This window comes from Megachile rotundata, chromosome 3, assembly GCF_050947335.1.
Source record: "Megachile rotundata isolate GNS110a chromosome 3, iyMegRotu1, whole genome shotgun sequence".
NCBI lineage: Eukaryota > Metazoa > Arthropoda > Insecta > Hymenoptera > Megachilidae > Megachile > Megachile rotundata.
The window spans coordinates 5,529,999-5,554,360 of NC_134985.1; the positions used below are offsets into that span (position 1 = coordinate 5,529,999).

The 24,362-nt window shown below is 35.9% G+C and overlaps 3 protein-coding genes across 3 annotated transcripts; all 3 read left to right on the plus strand.

Annotated features, from left to right (window-relative positions):
- Positions 1–12,071: 12,071 nt before the first annotated feature.
- Positions 12,072–13,067, plus strand: LOC143264099 (uncharacterized). The gene is made up of 2 exons (XM_076529631.1): positions 12,072–12,930; positions 12,976–13,067. Exons 1-2 carry the CDS (start codon positions 12,072–12,074, stop codon positions 13,065–13,067), a joined length of 951 nt encoding a protein of 316 aa, XP_076385746.1.
- A 5,146-nt stretch (positions 13,068–18,213) lies between these two features.
- Positions 18,214–19,498, plus strand: LOC143264100 (uncharacterized). The gene is made up of 2 exons (XM_076529632.1): positions 18,214–19,306; positions 19,494–19,498. Exons 1-2 carry the CDS (start codon positions 18,214–18,216, stop codon positions 19,496–19,498), a joined length of 1,098 nt encoding a protein of 365 aa, XP_076385747.1.
- Positions 19,499–21,990: 2,492 nt separating this feature from the next.
- On the plus strand, positions 21,991–23,139 carry LOC143264101 (ATP-dependent DNA helicase PIF1-like). Its single transcript, XM_076529633.1, has 2 exons — positions 21,991–22,998; positions 23,083–23,139. Exons 1-2 carry the CDS (start codon positions 21,991–21,993, stop codon positions 23,137–23,139), a joined length of 1,065 nt encoding a protein of 354 aa, XP_076385748.1.
- Positions 23,140–24,362: the final 1,223 nt, after the last annotated feature.

The window sequence follows — 24,362 nt, forward strand, 5'->3', positions numbered from 1 at the left end:
CTTCATATTGTGCCTTATCGGCATTTCGTATTTGCCACTTTTTGATTTCCAAACGGTATGAAATGTGCAAAATGCACTCCATACATCTTATCCACGCGTGTAAATTGGATATTCCATATTGGTAGAAGTCAATATTTATGGGTAATGTTTTCAGTATATTTATATTATTCATTATTCGCGGTGTTGCCTTGCAAATTGAACAGGTCTGACTTGATGTTTCGGTAATTGCACTAAATGTTTTCCCATCTATCATTGTCAATTTAAAATGGTATTTTACATTAATATTCCTGTCGTGGAATTTGACAGTGAACACAGACAAATTTGAAATTTGTTCCTCTATTTTTTTAGTTTCCTCCGTTATGAGTTCCGCTGTTTCATGTCGAAAGAGGAGTTTAAGCGGTCGGCAAAATCTCGTTGAAGATGGGCATGGATTCATCCACAAAACATTTCCATTTGATTTTAAAATAATGGGCACCATGCATATCGCAAATAAGAACTCATCAGTTAAGTTCATATCTGGAAATTGTTGATTATATGTGGAGTGATCTGCACTTCCGTCACAGCCCCACTTGAATAAAAAATTTACACACTCTGGAACGTTTTCAGTATCCACACTTTCTTCTAAATATTTAAATAATCTTTTTGTAGTATGGTCTGCAAGATTTTGGACATTGACCTCAGCAGATATGTCGCTCACTGTAATGGATGTTGGGTAACATTCTTTTTTTGCGTCTCGAATACTATTGTAAGGTGGATAAATGTCAGCATTTCGATTTTTTGCGCCTACTCTCATGGATTTGTAACTTTCTTTAGTATAATCGCCATCGACGAATAGGCATAACGCTTCCTCTGAAGTGTATTTAATTGGTTCTACTATTCGTTTTCCGCTGACATTTATATACTCGTCTGCTGTTTTTATTATTTTCGCGGTATTACGTCTGCCACTTACATATAAAGCAGAACAAGCTGCATAAGTTAACTCGTCACAAGAAAAGTTGTGCACTAGTGGCTGGACTCTTCTTCTTTTGGTACTTACAGATAAAGTATTAAAATCTGTGCCAACAGGTCTCAGCGGAGTAATATTCGCTGTACTACTGGATGGAACGCTTCTTAACACCGTACTTGGATATATAAAATCATTTTGTAACCACACCTCATTCTGCTTCAAAAATCTTGCTTCTGTGTAGTTAGCTTTTACCCACTTCTTTTTTGCTGTGGTGCAAAATGCTTGTAATTTTGTCTTCAACTCTTCCAGATTTTCTTGAGAAAGCTGTAGTTCCTCACGTATAACTTCTAATAAGAATGAATAGTCACCCACATCTTTTCCTGCTCTTCTTAATATAAAGAATAAATCTTTATATTTGCGGAAGTTATCCATTCTTTTATTTCCAGATAATTTATCTGGATATCAGAAGAGAAAATGTTAAATGCAAAATTATCAAAGTTATATGTGTATAAGTATCGCTGTACTTACCAAATAAGAGATGAAGAAGGAAAATTGTCTAAAGCACTGTGAATATAACTGAACTGAACTGAACTGGCAACGAAGCGTGTATTTTATGAACTGTACTTGCAACGATGATTTTCCAGGGTTTATATAGCCTTGTCCTGCGACAAGGATAAAGAACAAACCACGTGGACGGAAAAGCGCGGGTGAAAAAAGGTGCTAAAATCCTAGAGAAAGTGACCGCGTGGATAGCGGGAAAAAACCCTGGCATGTGCAAATCTGGCTCCCAGATGCCGGAACTGATCATAGCCAGGGTTGCACAAGACCTTAATAGCATATATTGGAGATATATTAATAAAATAAAATAAAATTGTTTCGCGTCCTCTTCGTAATTATTCTTGAAGGCGACACAATAGTTGCACCCAATGTGCAGGTGAACTCGTTTATGTATAAGTTAGATTGAAAAAATTAACAATACAAGTAACGTGCTGATTGAATTCATTCAGCAATAGGTTTTTAGATAGGTTTAAAAGTAACGTGGTTAAATGTTGGATGTGCTATGAATACAAAAAATGTGTTCCTATTTAAAAAATCCAAGGTGATCTTGACTTTGCCGACAGAACAAACTATTTTCAAAATTTGCGTTACTAATATCTATTGTGCACTTTATACCCTACAAATATTGTTCGAAACTTTTCTTCGTAAGGTGGCTGCAAGTGGGAGAAAAATCGTGAGTAGCGTTACAGGTAACACCCTGTATGTTAAGAGCACAGTTATTTATAACCCGGAAGGATCTTTTGCCGAATCCGAATTTCTAATTTTTATTTCCATGTTTATGCTCAAGGAAAAAAACTAAATTACGGTTAGGTTTAAAACCTAATTCACTGCCTTTTCATAGTCGTTGGCAATGGACAGGTCATAAACCATAGGCAAAATATTCATACTACCTGCACGCCAACTTGGGTTTTTCTGAAACACGTACCTCGAGGAAAGGGCAGAACAACCCACGACATCACCCAAAAATAATGATTGGACAGTGACTTTTTTTTATAAAACATGATTTAAGGCAATAATAAATAAATAAATACATACTTACAGAATATATAATAAAATATAGTAATGTCTATTCGACCAAATACACAATATATACCTACGTGTTGCTGAAGCATGTGTCACGCGACGCTTCAAACAATAATAACTTCTGCGGTGGGACGAGGGGGGACATGATTCCTTTTGGATTAAAATAAGGACATCCTGCTGAAAATTTTGCACTATGATAGAGCCTGCAATTCTTTGCATTTTTAAAGATATCCCTTGCTAAAGATGAAAGACTATGAAAATAATCTTTAGTTCATTGAGAATTATTTTGTAAATAAACTACAGCTAATAATTTGTCACGGCATGTGTATTCTCAATATAAACATTTGCTGTTTATTAAAGAAAAAAAAATTTTGCAAAAATGTTTAATACTTTTGCCAGGGCATCAATATGAAAAAGAGTAAATTTTTCGGTGAAAAATAGCATTCATAAAAGTCTGATCTTTGAATGCTTGTCATGACTACAATTTTTAATGAATTTCATTAATTTCTTCGGTTTTGAATTCGTCAGATATTTAGTAAGCAATACATATTCGTTTCATATCGATCTAGGAAAATCGAATTTTTGACAAATGAACAGCTAATTCGCCGTTCTGGCCCACTGTGCGATAGCAGTATTCTGAAACTCTCAGGGAAATCCTCTTCATCCTAAATCAGAGTTGTTCATTAAAAGAAGAAAGATCAGACCAGCACCTAGGAAAGAAATAACCCAAATTAAATTAAAGAAACAATGGTTGTTTGGCATAACAGTTACATCAAAAAAGGAATTACAGTACTGATTCGTAATAAGCAACTCGCTCGGGTCTGACGAGTTGCTTGTTACGAATCAGGTATATTTTCGGCTTGCCTTTGTTCCCGAGCGCGAGGACGGTGACGGCGTAGAAAAAACAGGGGGTTGGGTGTAGCGGTATACAATAAAGTAATCGGTCGCGCGGCGATGTTATTCTTTAGACAAGGACAGAACATAGCATGCTTTCCCTTTTTAATAGTAGTAAAATTTCATGAATGGAAAAATATACCGGATTCGTAACAAGCAACTGCCCAAACCCAAGCCAGTGGCTTATTACGAGTGGCTTATTTCGAATCGATGTAGAATCAGAAGAATCGAATACGTTGCAATTCCTAATTTGTCACACTTTGCCTTATCTTTTTACAATTATGTGAATATTACCATTACTGCGACAATAAAGCAATTCGGAAAAAATTATGGTTGAACAAGCAGCTAGTTTTATGACCATTTCATTGTACATAGTTCATATAGTATTATATATTGTATATAGTGTATTATATATTGTATATAGTGTATATGTTGGAAAGCAGCCTGATGGACCTTATTCGATGGATAATTCCTCCAAGGCTTTGGTTTTACGTTTTAGTGATATTATTCGTAATAGCGGTCGCAATATCACATGTGATAATTTTTTTACAAGTATTCCTTTGATCGATATTCTGCAGCGAGAATACAGATTGACCGTCATCGGAACTATTAGAAAAAATAAAAAAGAACTGCCTAAGCAATTCATCGAGTCTAGAGGCTGTGAGGAAAAATCAAGCTTATTTGGACACCGAAGCAATTGCACTCTAGTTTCCTATATACCAAAGAAAAACAAAAATGTTCTACTAGTGTCTAGTATGCATGATGATGCAAAAATTAATGAAGAAACTGGAAAACCAGACATTATTATGGACTACAATGCAACTAAGGAAGGCGTTGATACGGTGGATAAAATGTGTGAAACCTACAATGTCGCAAGAGGTACTAACAGATGGCCCATGGTGGTATTTTACAGCCTAATGAATGTAACAGGAATAAATTCGTACATAATATATGTGCAAAACAATAACAACAAAAAAATAAAGCGTAGGTTTTTTTTGGAAGCTTTATCTTATGATCTCATAAATGCACATTTGAGGAGACGTGCTGTGAACAGTTGTCTACCAAGACTGATACGGCAAAGGCTTGCTGAAATTTGCAAATTAGATGGTCCCGAATCTACTGTGACAACAAATAATAACAAAATAGGTCGTTGTTATTATTGCAACGCCAAAAAAAATCGCAAGACTCGCTACAACTGCGTTTCTTGTAAAAAATATTTTTGTATGGAACATGCTATTATTATATGCTCCGACTGCTATGTTGAGCAATGTTAAGTACTTTAGTTTGTTTTTTTTATTATTTTACGAACTGTTCTTTAAGATTTCAGAGTTTTTTTTAATTTGATATGATAAAAAATATATTTTTGTTCAAATTTTCGTAGTTCATAAGAATATTGTTTCTTACCAATGGCTGTAATAAAAGACTGTTATTAGCTAATAAAAGTAAATATTATCTATAAAACTTTGTTTGATATGTTTTAACATACTCTCAACTAATAGTAAATTTAATTTTATGATGACACGTTACTAAAAACATGCTAAAATGGACTTAGGAATCTCGGTCTCACAGACCGTACGCGAGTATACGTGTTACACTTTTTACGCGGGTATACGAAGGTTAAAGTAACAAATTTAATAATTTAACGCAAGACTTGTGCCTTTCATTTGTGAGCGATTTTGTTAGTATATCCGCCGGCATTTTATTAGTACTTAGAAAATTAACATCAATTTCGCCTTGTTCTCGCGCTTCTCGCGAAAAATGATATCTAATGTCTATGTGTTTACTGCGAGAATGGTATACACTGTTCTCCGATAACTGAATGGCACTTTGATTGTCGCAATATACTTTCGTCGGTTTTTCGCATAAGGTCTGTAATTTTAAATGTTCCAACAAATTTCGCAAATATACAACTTCTTTAGTTATTTCCGATAGCGCCATATACTCTGCCTCCATTGTAGAGAGCGCAACAGATTTTTGTTTTCTAGTTAACCAACTAATTGGACCTCCTGCTAATTTTACTACATAACCCGTACATGACTTTCTGTCCGATGTGTCACCAGCCCAATCAGAATCAACAAACGCTGTTAAGTCCTCGTTTCTCCTTTGATACCTTATACCATAATCTATAGTAGTCTTTAAATATCTTAATACTCGTTTGGCCATTTTCCAATGCATTTCTTGAGGGTTGTTACAAAATCTACTAAGTACATTGGTTGCAAACGCGATGTCAGGCCTGGTTGCACACGCTAAATAGTTTAGAGATCCCACTAGTTCTCTATATGGCTTATTTAATACCTGTTCAGTATTTGACTCATCTTTCATTTTTGCTATGTCTAAATTTGCTTCCATAGGCGTATTTTGCGGATTATACTCTTCCATTCCATATCTCTTTAACATGTCTTGGACATACATTTTCTGGCTTATTTTGATGTCTCCTGTTCCGTCACGATCTATGTGCATACCTAAAATATCCTTAACACAACCTAAATCTCTTATTTTAAATTTTTCTTTTAATGCACTCTTTACGATATTTATATTAACTAAACTAGTGGACGCAATCAATAAATCATCGACATACACTACAATTATACGCTACTCTTTCTTGCATCAACATACACACATGGATTAACTGCTGTTTTCTTAAAATTTAAGCTCGTTAAATAGCTATCTAATTTGTGATACTATTCACGACCCGCTTGTTTAAGCCCATATAACGGTTTATTCAGTTTACAGACCTTTTCTTTTTCATCTACGTTTACAAACATTTGTGGTTGCTCCATATAAATTTCCTCCGTCAAGTCTCCTTGTATGTAAGCGGTTTCGATATCCATTTGATGTACCTGCATTCCCTTTGCCGCACTGACTGCTAAAATAGTGCGAATGGTGTCCATCCTGACAACGGGTGCAAATACCTCGTTAAAATCCTCTCCTTTGCGCTGTTGGTCCCCTCGTGCTACCAACTTGGCCTTATACTTGTCGATGGACCCATCTTGATGCCTCTTTATCCTAAACACCCATTTACATTTTAATATATTTTTACCTACCGGTCTATTAACCAAGGTCCACGTGTTATGTTCCTGAAGTGCGTTGAATTCGTTTGCCATTGCTTCTAGTCAGAATTCGTTATCTGGGGTTGACATAGCTTCTTCCACAGTTGCTGGTTCTGTATGGTCCATTTCTTGGATATTCTTAGTTTGATATATTTTACGAGGTCTACCTCTTTTCCCAGTTCTTTCCAATCTAGAACGGCCTTGTCCTCTGCTATGTGTAATCTGTAGATCCTCTCTTCCGAGCTCCTCCTCGGATTCCTCTGTTGCAATCCTTTGTGCTTCTTGGTCTTCAGTTACTTGTTCGCTATCTTCTTCTATTTGTGTGTTATTTATTGGCGCCTCAAATAATTGCACTTTGCTACACGGTATTTCGCGGCTAGCTCGGTAACGGCCCGCGACCCCGCTTCGCCCGCGAATTCTCGATCGGCCCTTCCTGACCGTGCCCGCGACGATGACCGCCGCGGCGCCTCCGCGGATTCGCGAGCGCGTAGCACTTCGGCGCCCGATCCGAACCCGTTCGATATCGCTTTATTTTATTTGATAATTGGGCGCCAGACGCTTCTCAGCGTCGCGATAAAGAACTTAGACGCGAAACGAGACTCTAGCGGGAAGATGGGAAAATCGTTTATGTCGATCTCGGAAAAACGCGGAAGATTCGAATCGGCGGCGGAACGGCTCGGTAGCTCAGTATCCGAACGCAATGGTAGAGTGGCGGGATTCTTTAAGGGTTTCTCTTATAAACACTCAGAAAAGGGTGGAAAAGATTTGTCAGGCAGATTTGAACGGCTATTCTCTCCGGTCAAATAGTTTTCTTGACCATGTGATCCTAAGGTAAAGGTAAAGAATTTGATCCACATACACAGGCACCACATGACCTAGAAGCTGATTTTGCAGCTGCTGCTACTGGTGATTAGGGTGAATGATCACATGCATTCTCCCGAAAGACATGCCGCGTGCTGACAACTTTTTTAAATTCGTATACATGTATACTAATACACCTCTGACTAATGCTTACTTATTTGCTGTTTCAAACATCATCCGCTCCATACTTTTTGATATAATACATTTGATTCTATCAAAGTTCAAAAATGAAAGAATATTCATTGTGGCAGGAAAGGGATTGCACATTCTAATATTAGAAAACATGATGAAGCGGACCCCGTGAGCTACAAACGCGCCTGACTCGAAAAAAGAGGTTCTTGAATCAAAAAACAAAAGCTAAATAAAAAGGTCTTTTGATACATTCCGTATCTGATTATTATGTCCGGACATTATCTTTAATCCTGCTGTTAATGCAGTTTGCATTTGGTAGTTACATGTGCAACGGAAAAAGAGCTTATATGGCATTCTGGTAAACGAGGAATTCGGAGTCTAATCCGGGGAAAGAGTTTTCTCGTTCTTTTCCCTGGTACTCTTTAGGGAGAAGGGGAGAAATAAGCATGTGGGCAAAGAGGAGAAAAAAAGATTTTGATCCACATACACAGGCACCACATGACCCTGAAGCTGACTTTGCAGCTACTGCTACTGTTCATTCGGGTGAATGAGCACATGTATAACGTCCCCGGGAAGAATTTTTTTTTTTTTGTTCAACATCACGACAATCTGGGACCCACTGACTAGAATAATCAATTATCGACTGTAGTTGCCAATTACCGACAGTATGTCAGATATCGATTATCGATCTATCAAATTCGACAGTCGGTAATCATAACATATATATATTATAATTTATATTAATTCTTATAATTTTGATTTAGAATAGGTAATATTTTCATACCAATAATTGAATATTAAGTTTGAATCGTTAAAACAAGATTATGTATTATTTTATTTTATTTTTCTAATAAATAGTTTGTATAAGAAATTTCCGTTACGCTATGATGTGCCTACGTGCCGCGATACTCGCCCGAAATCCTTGAGATCAGCGCTAATCCTAGAAAAGGATAGCGATACTATTTCTATTTTCGGCATTTTTGGACATTAAATTAATTAATTAACTGAATCAATTTATATACGTAAAATCAACCAGTGTTAAACTACTCATGGCCGGAACCAAAATTATTTCCTTGAACTAGAAAGCTGTAAATCGAAATAGACTCGCCTCTGATAGAGAAGGACAGAAAATGTATTTTTCGTTAAAACACCATTAGTGTTTGGAAACCGCAATCTTAGCGAAGAATGCTCTCCCCGTCCGTCACCTCACCGTCGCGGTGAACAACGTCTCCGAACTCTCTCGAAAGCGAAACATCGTGAACCTTTGTTTTGTATCTACCGATCAGCTGTTGTGTACATGCTTCGAGAGAGTTCGGAGAGCAAGCAGTATAAACATCGGCGCGATGACCGCGTGGTTCATTCTGTTATTGTTCCGAATCGGCTTCGCTTCGTGCTATCGCGAGTATTGCATCATATGCGCTTCGCATTTTTGTTTCTTGCGCTGCTGCAGTCTGCTAAGACCTTTAAATTTTGTGAATCGTTGTATGTGCATAAAATCTTTGTAAGTGAACGTGTGTGTGTGTGCTCTGGACAATAAACTAAGCAATTAAGTGTAATGTGCGACTGTTTTTGCGTGTTCCGTGTTCCGTCCCTTTAAACCAATCGTCAACCTTTTTTTCCGCGTTCACACCGCGCTGACGTGCTTGAGCCGTTGTCAACAGTCCGTGACAATTAGAGTACCATCTTAATATCAAATTGTTAGCCAGAAATTAAAGAGCGACATTTAAAATATAATTAAACCGTTCAATTTTATAATTAATGTATAATAACGAATTTATATGAAAATTTAGATATTCTGACGTCACAGAAATTCCAGGAATTCGGCGAACTTGCGAGTATAAAAGGGCGAGCGAGTCCCGTCTAGAAGGAGAACAGTTTTCGAAATCGATCTATTCACAAGTCTCAGTAATAAGTATACTCGGAACAATTTTCGCTGTACGATCCAAAAAGATTCTAAGTTCTCGATTGGCAAGCGGGCATATGCCATTTGGATACTCGATCGCTGGGTTGTTTTAGCAGCTAGCGAACAGCGGGCTCCCCGTTCAAGCGGTCTTGTATCCGAAACTCCGTCAGGAGAGTGCTATGCTTAGCCCCAAGAAAGGCTAAGACATCAAACCGAGTGTTTTCAGCTACTCATACTTAATTTTCTGTCGAATTACTAACTTGCCTTCAGATTCTCGGAGCTCGCTCTGGGTAGTATCGTAGCTAGCTAACGCAGGCTCCCCATTTGAGCGGCTTGGTCTCTGAAGCCCGTGTTTTTTGGGTGGCAGTTAAGTAATCACGACTTACAAGTAGAGTCACTTTAATTTGCTACCCTGTTGGACGTATATTGTTCATCTGACTCTGGATCGTTGGGTTGTTTAGCAGCTAGTGAACAACGGGCTCCCCAATTAAGCGATCTGGTTTTGGGTGTCAGTATGCGCTCTGACAAAAAGGGTCATGAACAATTAGTTGTCGAGTCAAATTATAAGAGTAATTGTTCCGAATAAAAATTCAATTAGATTCAGATAAATTTTGGTCACTTGAATTAATACGAGAATACTGTTCTCACTTAGCGTCATTTCCGTAATCGATTACACCGCGTTAGATAATAGATAAATCTGTTAATTTTTGCGAAAGCGTATTTAGGTGCGTTTAGAGAATCTCACTTAGGTCGAATTCCTCGCAGCGGTAGATTATAAAGCGCTAGTATTAATTAATTTCGTCAAAGAACATTTATACAAATCAATCGTACAAATTGAGATAAACTTTGTCACTGCGATACCTTCGAACACGAAAATCAAATGTATATAAGGAATATCAAATTTAGTTAATATTACAAATGCGAAGTTAAATTAGATACGGTCCAACATAAAGTACTGACCAGCGAGTCTCATATTACATACTGTTTAATTTATCAATTTCTATTATTTCTATCATTATTATTATTTCAAGATCTATTTAGTTCTTTATACTAATCAATCATTTATAATTTATATACTTTCTTTATTTTGTTGTTATTGTTGTTTGTTAGTTTCATTTCTTATCGTTTATTGAATAAATCTAATTGTTGAAAGATTTTGACCTGTGGATTTCAATCCTTAACCGCACACCACACGAATCCCACAATCTATATTCACGAAATCGAGTCGTTTAGAGGTAAAAGCCGCTCTTTACCTTTTAGCGCTTGTAACTAACTAAACTTAGGTTCTAGGGACGTTACACATGCATGAAGTGATCCGATTGGATGAGAGAAAAGAGCCTTCCCACATGCAGTCACCATGTGTATAAAAAGAGAGGAAAAAGGAGGCAGAGCATCACAGTTCAGTGTGCAGTCACATAGACTCCTCTGAACTACAATTGCCTATTAGCAATAAAAGTAACGAACTTATCGTTCTTTATTGTGAACCCGTCTCCATCCTTCCCATCGAAGCAACTCCATACTCATGGTAAGTGATTGTGTTTAGTGGCAGTTTACTAACCTTAGAGCGGCTGGCCCCTTTCTCCCCCCCCCCCCCCCCCCTCCCCTTTTTCTTCTATCTCCACTTACGTCATCATCATCACCGCCAGGAGCCTTTAGCCTTCAGTCCTTTTTTCACTCGCAGAGTGTAAGTTCCGCTCTCTCTCTCTCTCTCTCCCTTCCATTCCACTTCCGCGTTCATTAGTTCCTTTGCCCTTCGCCCAATTATTCCGTTCGGTCCTTTTTTATTGTTGCTGGTTTTCATTCGATGTTCCGTGTTCATTCCTGCCCTAACCCCATTTCTCTTTTATTTTCTCCACCTTTATATACTCAGGCCGCTTTCAAATTCTCAGATTTGGTCAATCTGATCGCCATCCCCGACCCCATCTCTCCGATCAAAGGAGCTTCTGGATTCAAAAGGAGGTTCCCGGTACCGTTCTCGTCTTTGTCTGGAAAAGACAAATCTCTTCGAAAGCCTCTTTTTTCCTCGCTTAAAAAAGTTGAACCTGTGCCGATTTTTGGACCTTTGCCGCTGACAAAGTCTCAGAAAACACGGATCAGAAAACAAAAAAGGAACCAGGGCAAATTCAACGTAAAGGAAGCCCAAAAATCTCTTAACAAGTATTCTGCAAACGCTCATTCAGTTTATAAAGAAAGAGAAAAGTGTTCGGATGCTGCGGAAAAAACAAAACTAACATCCGAATTCAATCAATTAGTTTCAAAAGCTTTCATGCGGTACTCTGGTATCTGCACTGAACTTAAACTCGCTCCTGACGATCTTAACCTTTTTAAATTCGAAGTTTTAACGACAGGTAAACAGTTTAATTTAAAGAAAAAATAAATTATGCCTCCAGGACGTCCTCGCCGCAATCCACGTAGTGGTTGACCATCGCGTTACAGGAGCTCAGAAAGAAACACAAGACACAGGGAACTGAGGCGAGAACGCGAATTTCGTTCAAGAAGTCTGTCTATTATTAGCAGACGTTACGATGCACCAGATTCCTTGCTTCCTCATGAAACAAACTACGCAGCAAAGCTATTGAAAACTGGATTTCGAGTTTGCGAAAACTGCTCCATGTTCCACTTGAGTGCCAATGATAATTTTGAGATAAACTTTGTTTGTCAATCATGCTCTCGTGGAACTAATTCGAGATTCAGGGCCGAAAACATGGATCCTGGAGAAGTACCAGATGAATTGAAAGGACTTTCTTTGGTCGAAGAACTTGTTATCAGCCTTATACATCCTCAAGTCAAAGTTTATCGGGTTAAAGGATCAGGGCAATTACGGACTTCTGGGAACATCATTTCTTTTCCTCAAGATGTTTCCTCTTTTGCAACTACTCTGCCGCATCAAATACAAAACATCCCATTAGTTTTCGTAAGCAAAATAACTGAGAAAGATGGCATCCGGCGTGTGCGGGACTTCAAAATTAGGGTCGATCGTGTTCGAGATGCTCTTTTCTGGTTAAAAAACAACAATCCCCTTTACAGAGACGTTACTTTGAGCGAGGATAACTTCCATGATTTGTCCGTGGAAAAGAATGTTCATCAACGCATTCAACATTTATCTGAATCAGTAGAACTCAGCAGTCAAAGTAATGAAATCGAGACAAATGATCAACAAAGCGAAGAATTTAGTTCTGATACTTTTGTTCCTGAACCAATTAATTTTAGCTCTGAGGCTGAGATTATGGCTAACGTTCACATTCAGTACCCTGCAATGTCTTCGACTCCAATCGATGAATTTAATACGCCTAACTTCATTCCTGCAGCCTTCCCAACGCTTTTTCCAGATGAAAAGCCATGCATGAAAGACCCAACACGACAAAGACTAACTCCCAAATCGTTTTTCTTAAAACTTCTACGTTACAAAGATAATCGATTTGCCAAACACCCATCATTCAGGTTTTTTGCTTTGAATATAATTCAAAGATGGGAATCAGTTGCTCAAGGGAATGTTTTCATTCAAAGCAATGATTTACAATCGATGTCTTTAGACGAAATCAAAGAAAGAATAAGGACGGATCGTAACTTTCTAAAACGAGTCATGTCATACTCTTCGTCTATTCCAGGGACTGTTGGGAAAGTAAATGTAATAGCTAATTGTATTCATAGAAGGAATCTACCTTATCACTTCATATATGTAAGCGACACCTTTATGTAAATATGTAAACTGTATATATTATGTATTCTATTGTTCTATATATTGTCCTAACAGTCCTTGTAATAAAAGCATTCAGGCAACAACGTGTGTTATTGAATATCAAGTAAAAAACCTTTATCAAGTAAAAACTAATTAATTAATAACAGGTTATGGGCCCAGTCCCAGTAAAGAAAATTCAAATTTAAAAAGTAAAAATTAAAAAAGTTGAGTGATCGCAAAGATAAAAACAGATTCAGAAAACGTTGTCGTGAAACAAAAAAAAAAAATGGCTACAGGCAACGGTTATAGCTGTGATGAAATAATTCAAATTGAAAAATTAAAAGATGAGTCCAACTTTCAGTTCTGGAAATTTCAAATAATAATTATATTTAAATCTATGAGTGTTTATGACATAGTAAACGGCGAAAACATTCTTGAGACATCTGAAACAGGTAAAAAGAAAGCAGAATGGGAACTCAAGGATGCAAAGGCTCAAAGATTAATAATTACTTCGACAGAAAAGAAACCTCAAATGCATCTTCTAAACTATAAGACATCTAAAGAAATGTTCGACAAATTAGTAAAAATATATGGAAAAGACACGGAACAAAAGAAATGCTCTCTACTACAAGAATTCTTCAATTACTCTTTTGACAAAAGTAGTGATATAGCCACGCATGTAAGTACATTGGAAAATTTATCGTATAGACTAAATGCATTAGATCAACCAATAGATGATACTATGTTAATAACTAAAATTATATCTACATTACCAAGTCAATATAGACATTTTGTCAGTGCCTGGGATTCCACAGCATCAGATGATAAAACTCTAACTAATTTAATAACCAGGCTCCAACAAGAAGAAAATAGATTAAATTTACATGAAGCATTAGAAGAACAAGTAGCTTTCAAGTCGACAATCAGAAGATGCTATAAATGTAATAAAACTGATCATTTGGCTAAAAATTGCAGGTATAAACCGATGGAAAGCAATCTTTACAGAGAACATCCTAATACTTATCAAAAAAGATACACACAAGGAAACACATATAGATGCAGTATCTGTAAGAAAAATAACCATACTGATAAGGACTGTTACTTTAGAAAACGTAAAACGTATTCTGCAGAAAAATCTACAACAGACAAGGTATGTTTCTTAACCACTGACACCCGACGAGATGAATGGGTCGTCGACTCAGGTGCGTCGAATCACATGATTAACAGCATTGAGCATTTAAATAATGTAAAACAGATAATTACAGAAATAGGAACAGCAAAAAAGGACGTAACAATGAAAGGAGAGGCAGTAGGAGAAATCAATACTCAAAACTGCATATTAAAGAAAGTTATTTTAATTCCAGAACTGACGAGAAACCTTCTATCTGTAAACGCAATAACGCAAAACGATGGCGAAGTAAAATTTATAAAAAATAGGGTAGAAATATCTAAGGGTGAAACTATAGTCTTAGAAGGCATACAAGAAGAGGATGGACTCTATGTAATAAAATTGAACGCGGCAAGTAAAATAGAAAGTCTATTAACAAGAAACAAAGCTACAACAGAGTGGCACAGAAAATTAGGACACTTAAGTTTCCAAAATATAAAGAAACTGATCGGTTTAAGCGAAGGTATAAACTTATCACCAGAACTTATTAATAATCAAGAAATCTGCGATATATGTACTAGAGCGAAACAGACAAGGAAACCATTCTTGGAAGAAAGAACAAGAGCATCGAGCCCATTGGAGATTATACACACAGACGTATGTGGTCCAATAGAGCCCAACACATGGGACGGAATGAAATATTTCGTAACATTTCTTGATGACTTCACGCACTTTGCAGCGGTGTTTCTCATAGCAGGCAAGTATGAAGTAACTGAAATAGTAAAAATGTATATAAAACAGTGTGAAACGAAATGGAATAAAAAGGTACATAGATTAAGATGCGACAATGGTAAAGAATATGCGAATAATGATCTTCAGAATTGGTGTAAGAATAATGGTACTATCCTAGATTATACAATTGCATATTCTCCACAATTAAATGGAAAAGCGGAAAGGTTAAACCGAAGTATTCTAGACAAAACAAGAGCCTTATTACTAGACTCTCAATTAGACAAAAATATGTGGGGTGAAGCAGTTCGCACTGCAGTATACCTATTAAATCGAAGTCCAACAAAAACGAGCAATAGGACACCGGCAGAAAATTGGCTAGGAAAAAGGCCCAATCTTTTGAATTTACAGGTTTTTGGTTGCGATGCCTTTGTAAAAGAATTAAAATATTTAAAGAAATTAGATGAAAGAAGCAGAAAGTATACCTTTGTCGGATATACAACATGCGGTTATCGCCTTTGGGACGAAAATAACAAGAAAATAATAACTGCTAGAGATGTCATCTTTAAAAGTAAAGAACAAGCTGAAAAAAATGAAGAAAAAGAAGAAGAACGAATAAGAAATAAAGTAAAAGTGAATCATGAGATTTTGGAAGAGATTAAAGAAACAGAAACTATCAATGAAGAAAGGAATGATGAAGAAGAAGAAGAATTAGAAAATGATCAAGAAGAGGAAGAGAAAAACGAAGAGTGTGTTCAAACAGAGGGAGAAAAACTAAGAAGAGGTGCAAGGAAAAGAAATATTCCAGAAAGATACGGTGACTATTATGTACATTTAACATACAAAGAAGCAATTGAAGGACAAGATGCACAGAAATGGAAAGAGGCTATACAAGAAGAAAAGGAGTCACTAAAAGCAAATGAAACATGGATAGAGGCAGATCCAAATGCAGTTAAAAATAAGAGAGTGCTAAGTACAAAATGGGTATTTAAAATAAAAGATGATGGAAGATACCGAGCACGACTAGTAACACGAGGATGCGAACAAAAAGGTTTAGATTATGACGAAGCCTATAGCCCAGTACTTCCAACAAATGTCTTTCGATTAATAATGGCTTATTCAATACAAAAAGATTATCAACTAGCAAAATTTGATGTCAAAACTGCATTCCTATATGGAGATCTAGATGAAGAACTGTATGTAAAACTTCCAGATGGCTTTGAAAACACAAACAAGGTATATAAATTACAAAAAGCAATCTATGGCCTCAAGCAAGCACCAATAAAATGGAACCAACACTTCAAAAATTTTCTGAATAAAAATGGATTTACAACGATTCCTTCAGATCAATGCGTGTTCAAATCAAAGGAAGGATCAACAATACTAGCTCTATATGTAGATGACGGAATAATAATTAGCGATAGTAAAGAGGACTTAGATTATATACTAAAACAATTAGCGAGTAAGTTCAAGGTAACAATTTATAATTCATTCGAAAGTTTTCTAGGTATAAACATAAGTAAAGGTAATAACATAATAAAATTGAATCAAACTAATTATATTGATTCTTTGCTACAAAAATATGGAATGGAAAATTCAAAGGAAGTTCCGACACCAATTGTAAGTATAGACACTACTACAAATTACAAAAACAAAAATTCAGAGAAAATATATCCCTATAGAGAAATAATAGGTAGTTTACAATACTTATCGACCAGAACACGTCCAGACATAGCATTTGCAGTAAACTATATCAGTAGATATGTAGATAAACCAGAATTGCAAAACATTTATCAAGTAAAACGAATTTTAAGATATTTACAGGGCACGAAACACTTAGGAATACAATATACACGAAATTTATATTCTCACAACGAAGAACTAGTAGGTTATTGTGATGCAGACTTTGCTGGAGACATGATCACACGAAAAAGTACCACAGGTTACGTTATAATGTTCGGAAAGGGTCCGATCAGCTGGTGCTCCCGAAAGCAACCTATCGTATCACTGTCAACAACAGAAGCAGAATATATAGCAGCAGCAGAATGTTGTAAAGAATTAATATATTTAAAGAATATTTTAGAATCAATAGTTAATAAACAAGTAAAAGCCAAGCTACTGATAGATAATCAAGGAGCATTAAGTTTGATCAAAAATGGAATTTTACACAGACGTAGTAAACATATAGATGTTAGGTTTCATTTCATAAGCGAAAAATATAGTGAAGGCATAATAGGTATAGAGTATTGTCCAACTGAAGAACAAATAGCCGATTTACTAACAAAAACTTTAAGTATAGAAAAATTTAAGAAACTTAAAAATAAAATAATTTACGAATAAACTTACATTTAAGAGGGAGTGTTGGGAAAGTAAATGTAATAGCTAATTGTATTCATAGAAGGAATCTACCTTATCACTTCATATATGTAAGCGACACCTTTATGTAAATATGTAAACTGTATATATTATGTATTCTATTGTTCTATATATTGTCCTAACAGTCCTTGTAATAAAAGCATTCAGGCAACAACGTGTGTTATTGAATATCAAGTAAAAAAACCTTTATCAAGTAAAAACTAATTAATTAATAACAGGGACTGATAGTTTTTGGTTCAAAAAAGCAGCACAACTCAGGGAAATGATTGAACAATTTGAAATGCCATCTCTTTTCTTCACGCTCAGCTTTGCTGATTTACAGGATCCTGATTTATTGGGAATTCTACGAAAGTTCACAAATGATCAAACTTCTGGTCAAGCTAAACTTATCAAAGAAAATCCTCTACTCGTTGATTGGTTCTTCACAGAAAAAGTGAACCTTTTTTTAATGAAGTGATTTGCAAAACATACAACATAAAGGACTCATGGTTCAGATATGAATGGCAGCACCGCGGATCGCCACATGTTCATGGCCTACTCTGGTTACAGAACGCCCCAGACACTTCTTTTTTGAATGAAAGGGATCCGACAGAAAGCGAAGCAGAGCAAATAGTAAACTTTTTTTACAATATTGTTTCTGCAATCAATCCAAATGTTAATGAAGCACCTGCTGAAATTCATCCTTCGTCAGTGTGAATCACAGAAGTAACCGACTTTCAGTTGGACTTGGCTCAGCTTCTGAATTGTGTTCAGCGTCACAAACACAATTCATTGACTTGCATGAGAAAGAGAAGAGGAACAAATTCTGTTGTCTGCAGATTCAATTTTCCTTTCGAAATTCACGATGAATCAATACTAGTTAAGGAAAATGGAAGATACACATTTCTCCCTGCACGGAATGATCCCCTTCTGAATAAGTACGATCCCAAACTGATCCGAGTTTGGAGGGCAAATATGGATGTTTCGCCAGTTACCAGTAAAACAGCCCTTATTCAGTATGTGGCAAAATACACTTCAAAACCTGAAAACAGTAGATCTGAATCGTTCAAACAGCTTATTGAAGCACTGGTTAATCAAACTGACTCTGGTTCTTCAACAACTCTTATAAGAAGAATAATGATTAAAGCAATCGGAAGGGATTTATCTGCTCAGGAAGCTTGTCATCTTCTTTTAGAATGCAGTCTTGTTGAATCAAGCAGAACATTCGTCAATTTGCGAACAGATAATAACATTTGGATTAATATTAACGAAATTTCAGCTGAAGAATCAGATGAATTGTCAAGTTCACACATCTGCAAATACCGGAATAGACCTAACAGACTCTCTCATTTGACATTATTCCAATTCACACGAACAATAACTGTTTACAAACGGAATGGAAGGACTCGTTATGGAAACAGGCGAAATCCCGCAGTTGTTATGATCTGGCCAAAATTTGAATTGGGCAAAGGACACAACGAAAAATATTATGAGCAGCAACTGCTCTTCCACTACGCTCATTCAAATGTGAACGAACTTAAAAATGAACATGAAACATGGGAAGAGGCTTTTAACCGGCAAAACTTCACGCCGCTCAACAACCAAATCAATTGGAACGAAGTTGAAGAAGAATTTGAGGAGGAGACTGCTGATTTCAATGATCAGGTTTATCTTGATTGGATGGCACTTAATGCAGCTGGACCATCTGGAGACATGCTTGATGTGGAACTTGGAAGGAGAGATCTAGACATAGACAATGACTGGAATGCAAGTTACCACTCGCATGACAATATTCCTCAAATGGAAGTTTTTGCAGCAAGTTTAAGAGAAAATGCGAATGATGAGGAAAGCGCATTGGAACAAATGCCATCTTTTTCACTTTCTGAAGAACAGAATGTCATTATTCAACAATTGATCAAACAGTTGAACAACGAAAACGCACCTCAGTGCTCAATAATTCAGGGTCCAGCAGGATCAGGAAAGTCAGCAGTTATCCAGGCGATGAAAGCAACATGCGATCAGCACAGAATAAGCAACAAAAAAGAATATCTCTGTATTGCACCCACCGGTATCGCTGCAATTAACCCTTTGCGGACGGGACGGTTCGAAGTGAACCGTACCGTGGTGCCGAGCTCCTGCCGCGATAGTCATTTGAAATTGCCAGCGCATATTTTTGCTCAAACGCGGTTTTCGTTCATAAGCACTCCAAGTCAAATTCTAGACATATTATATGTACATGCACAGATTTTTCACAGGATAAATAAAATGTTTCTTTGTTTATTAATTTTTCAGTTTTATTTATTAACATTATTTAGTAGAAATTAAAATTATAAATGTTTGCCAAATTTATTTACAAAATCATTAAATTAAAAGTTTAATCAATAATGAAAGTTAAAAAGTTTAATCAGTAAAAAATTTAATTAATAATTTTCCTTAGTGTGATATTGTTCAAAACATCGATCAATGCAAAGACCTACGTTGCATTCCTTGCATTCGTATCGTGTGTCTTTCCTTTTTTTATGTTTTGAACACACAACACATCTTCGCCTTGATTTTGAAGATAGTCCTTTTGGAGTGGAACATTGTGATATAAAATACCTTTCTGTTAGCCGAAATGGTAAATTGTCGGCATCTTTAGTTATAACTGTTTGATTTATCGTTTCTCGTGGGTATTTTCGTAGCATTCCTTTTGCACATAAAAGATGAAATTTGCTGAATTTTTCTTTTTTTCCAGTAATTTGTTTGTAAATAATATGAGCGTTATATATTGCAAGATCCAATAAATGAAAAAAATATTTTTTGTGCCACCTTATCGATTTTCTTAGGCAATGCAAAGAACTTAAAGTCATGTCAACTTTGTCGACAGCACCCATATTATAATTGTAATCGATAATGCAGGTTGGTTTTTTTTTAGGTAATCCCGTGCGATAATCTACTCGTCGAGTTTCAGTTATTTCAGCACTGTGGGCTGTCGACAACATCCACACCTCTTTTTTATCTAACCATCGCATTGCTAATAAATTATTTGTAGATTGATATTCGATTTCTCCAGGCCTGATTTTTTTTTTCATCTGCGGCATTCCAACTCTGTTCCGCCTTACTGTCCCATATGCATTAGTTTTATGGTTGTGGAGTAATGAATACATATGTGGACTTGTGTACCAGTTGTCAGTAATTAAAGTATGGCCTTTTTCAAGATATGGTCGCAGAAGGGTTGTAACAACATTTCCAGATTTCCGAAGCACTAAATTTTTTGTTTTGATATCAGTATCTTTACCAGTGTATATGATAAAATCTAGAATATATCCGGTCTTACAATCACATAAAACAAATGATTTTACTCCAAATCGACTCCGTTTGGAAGGAATGTACTGTTTGAAGTAACATCTTCCTTTGTATAATAATAAACTTTCATCAATACAGAGATTCTGAAATGGATAAAAGGATCCAGCGAAATTTTATTTTAGAATGTTAATTACAGGCCGTAATTTTATTAACGGGTCACCAGGGTTTTTTGCATTCATATCATTAAAATGAATGTTATTAAATATTTCTAAATATCTGTCTCTTGAGATAATTTTAGAAAAATTTTTCAAAGATAATATTTTATCAGTTGACCAATACTGTTTCACAGTAAAGATTCTCTTTTGCGCCATAAACATGGTCACAAAAAAAATCTATACATTTCAGATAACGAAATATCTTTCCAAATTTTTGCAGGCCATGAATTGTATTCAGATTGCTTCTTTTCGATAGCATATTTTGCATAAATATTTGTATTTTCCACTACGTGCAAAATTAACTCTTTTGAAAAGAATAATGAAAAGACATCGAAACGAGTAGAGTTTGAATTTAAATCCGCTTTTATTCCAGAATCTGTTTCATTAAAATGATGTAATATAGGGTTCAAATTATTTTCTGACCATGAAAAATTTATAGATGTATTTCCAAAATTATTACTTAATGTTTTCATCAATTGAATCTTCTAAAGACGTACTTATTATTCTGCGCCTTTTTTTATTGCCATTAAATAATTTCACATTATTATTTATAATATCGTTTTCACCTTTTGAATCTGATGTTTCCATGTTCGCTGTACTGCCTTCATTATAAGTTTCTTCCTCGTCGAATAAAGTATTTTCCTTTCTGCTGCTTTCCTCACTTACTTCACATTTTCTTTCCATTTTGGGGATTACAAAATTTTTTAAATAGTAGTTTTACCAAATAGCGGACAGAATACTGACTGACGCTGACGCGAGTGATTCAAGAATTCTTCTAATAATGGAATGCTTCATCGACCATCGTAGTATTTATAATAAAACATTTATGTGAAACACATATATGCGCTTTTGGGCTCTATCAGTTGTTTTCGCGGAACGCATTTTGGAGTTTCTTGGTGATAGCCACGCATTTACGTGGGACACATATACGCGTTTCTCGGCTCTATCAACTGTTTTCGCGGAACGCACATTTGAGTTTTTCGGCCATAGCCACGCATTTACATGGGACACATATATGCGTTTCTCGGCTCAATCAACTGTTTTCGCCAAACGCATATATGAGTTCTTCGGCCAATTTGATGATTTACGCAAACGCATATATGCGGCGTTAGTCCGCAAAGGGTTAACATCGGCAGCGGAACAATTCACTCATCATTCATCATTCCGATTCAAATTGAGAAATTTGCTAATCTTCGGGGTGAATCCAAAAAAAAAATTTGAATCTATGATCAATCCTGTTCGTGTATTGATTATGGACGAATATTCAGTGGCAAGACCAGCACTTTTGGCTATGATCAACGACAGGTTACAGAGCGCGAAAGGAAACCGATTTTTATTTGGAGGCGTTTTTGTTTATTTAGTTGGAGATATATTCCAATTACCCCCTGTTCTTGCACCTGCTTTTTTCTCTAAAATGAATGGAAACACTAATTCTTTAGATGTAAGAGGGAGAGAGATTTTTCGAAGTGAATTTAAGAAAGTATTCATTTTGACTTCAAACCACAGACAAGTTGGTAGCAGTCAATCTGCCTTCAGAAACATGCTGACCAACTTGAGTAGGGGTGAGGATTTGGAGTCAATAGTTAACTTTCTGAATCAAAGAGTCAGAAAAGGAACGGACAACACCGAAAATCACACAATCATTTCACACACAAAAGAATTAGTTAAACAGACTAATTACACAAAATTGGAACAAACGCGAATGCCTGTCGCTTTAATAGAAGCAAAAAATGTGCCTCGTGATGCTGAAGCTGCTGATTGTGGATTTCCAAACATACTGCAAATTTCTGTTGGATCTAAAGTCATACTCATATACAATTTGTCAGTAAGACATGGATTGGCAAACGGCTCTCAGGGAATTGTGAAAGATATCATCTATAAACCTGGAACTAAAAGCCCAGATGATATTCCTTGCATGGTCTTAGTCCAATTTCAAAATCTTACTGGTCTTTCAACGAACATTATTCCTATCACGCCTGTGACCCGGAATTTTCTCCACAATGGTAAACAGGCTACACGACTTCAGATACCACTTATATTAGCATGGGCATTTACTACACACAAAAGTCAGGGATTAACTTTACTTAATACTCTTGTAAATATTTCAAATGAATTTTCTCCCGGACTTACATATGTTGCATTAAGCAGAGTTTCTTCTATCGAAGGACTTTTAATTGAAAACACTGTTACGCTTCAACTTTTGGAGCAAATTAAGAAAAAAGGTGAAAGAAAATTGAATGAATTTAAAAGACTGGAAAGAGTGAGCAGGAATTAAAAAAAACAATTAATTTGTTGTTAAACTCTTTTTATTTATTGTATGAAACCAATTTTGAATTTAAAATAGGGCCAGGGTCAAATTCACATCTTATCCAGTAATATGTCTTCGCAATTGACCGGATAAGTCGCCGGCCGAAGGTCGGCGGGTAATACGGCTGATGCTTTTTTTTGTAAGTTATTTTTCATAACTAACCGAGGACAGAATTATCGATCTATCGATCATAGCAGCATAATATGGCCAATAATATAAGTTAGATTGATAATAATAAGAATAATAAGTATAATAATTATCGTTCTATCGATCATAGCAGCATAATATGGCTAATAATACAAGTTACATTGATAATAATAAGAGTAATAAGTATAATAATTATCATTCTGTCGATAACCGGGACAGCTTCGCTCGCTCAGTCTATCACGCCAGTGATGTTCCTAGTTATTTTTATTATCAATATTATATCAAAGCCTATTTAGTTTCTTTTGTTCAAACCAATATACTTTTCATATTTTGTTGTTATTTGTTATTTGTTATTTATTAAATTCATCATCTTCATTATTGTATTGAATAAATCTTATTGTTGAAAGATATTGACCTGTGGATTTCACTCCTTAACCGCACACCACACGAATCCCACAATCTTTACATTTAGTTATTTTTCAAAACGAGTCGTTCAGTTGGTAAAAGCCGCTCTTTACCTTACTAACGCTAGTAACTATCTGAATCTAGGTTCCAGAGTCGTTACACTACGATCGTGGCAGTCGGCAAAAATCAAAAGTCTGTTCGATTGTTTGCAATACTTGAGCATTGCTAATTTTTTTATTTTCCATCCATTTTTTTATATAACTTTCTCCATCATATTCGTGACGTTTTCCTTATCAAAATGAGACCAAACACGATGTAATTTGAGTTATATTTACTTGCAATATCTTATTAGAGTAAAATCATCGATGTACGCGTAACACTTGAAATTACAAGTAAATATGTCCCGAAGTATGTCGCGTTTGGTCTCATTTTAATGAGAAAAATGTTACAAATATGATGGAAAAAATTTTAACAAAAAAAAATCAAAAATAAAAAAGTTTTAATTCTTGCATTAGGAGTGTCCTTCTAGTAGGTCACTGTTTGTTTACGTTCAGTCTCCTTCGCTCGAAATGTAACACCTTTACGATATACGCAAACGGCGACCGTGATATTTTTCTCTTCTGTCCTTTTCTACATTCGGCAAGACAACAATCAATGTAGGACCTGTACGATATACGCAAAACCTCAGACCCGAAATATTTGCTTATATGTATAGAATATCCACTGTATTTCTTTCGTAATGATACTGGATCGTTTATTTTGCA

Coding starts and splice junctions, on each gene's coding strand:
- LOC143264099 (XM_076529631.1), top strand. CDS start 12,072: ATGGATCCTGGAGAAGTACCAGATGAATTGAAAGGACTTTCTTTGGTC. Junction 12,931..12,975: donor AGAAAGAATAAGGACGGATC/GTAACTTTCTAA, acceptor CGTCTATTCCAG/GGACTGTTGGGAAAGTAAAT.
- LOC143264101 (XM_076529633.1), top strand. CDS start 21,991: ATGGACGAATATTCAGTGGCAAGACCAGCACTTTTGGCTATGATCAAC. Junction 22,999..23,082: donor AATTTAAAAGACTGGAAAGA/GTGAGCAGGAAT, acceptor AATTTAAAATAG/GGCCAGGGTCAAATTCACAT.
- LOC143264100 (XM_076529632.1), top strand. CDS start 18,214: ATGGATGTTTCGCCAGTTACCAGTAAAACAGCCCTTATTCAGTATGTG.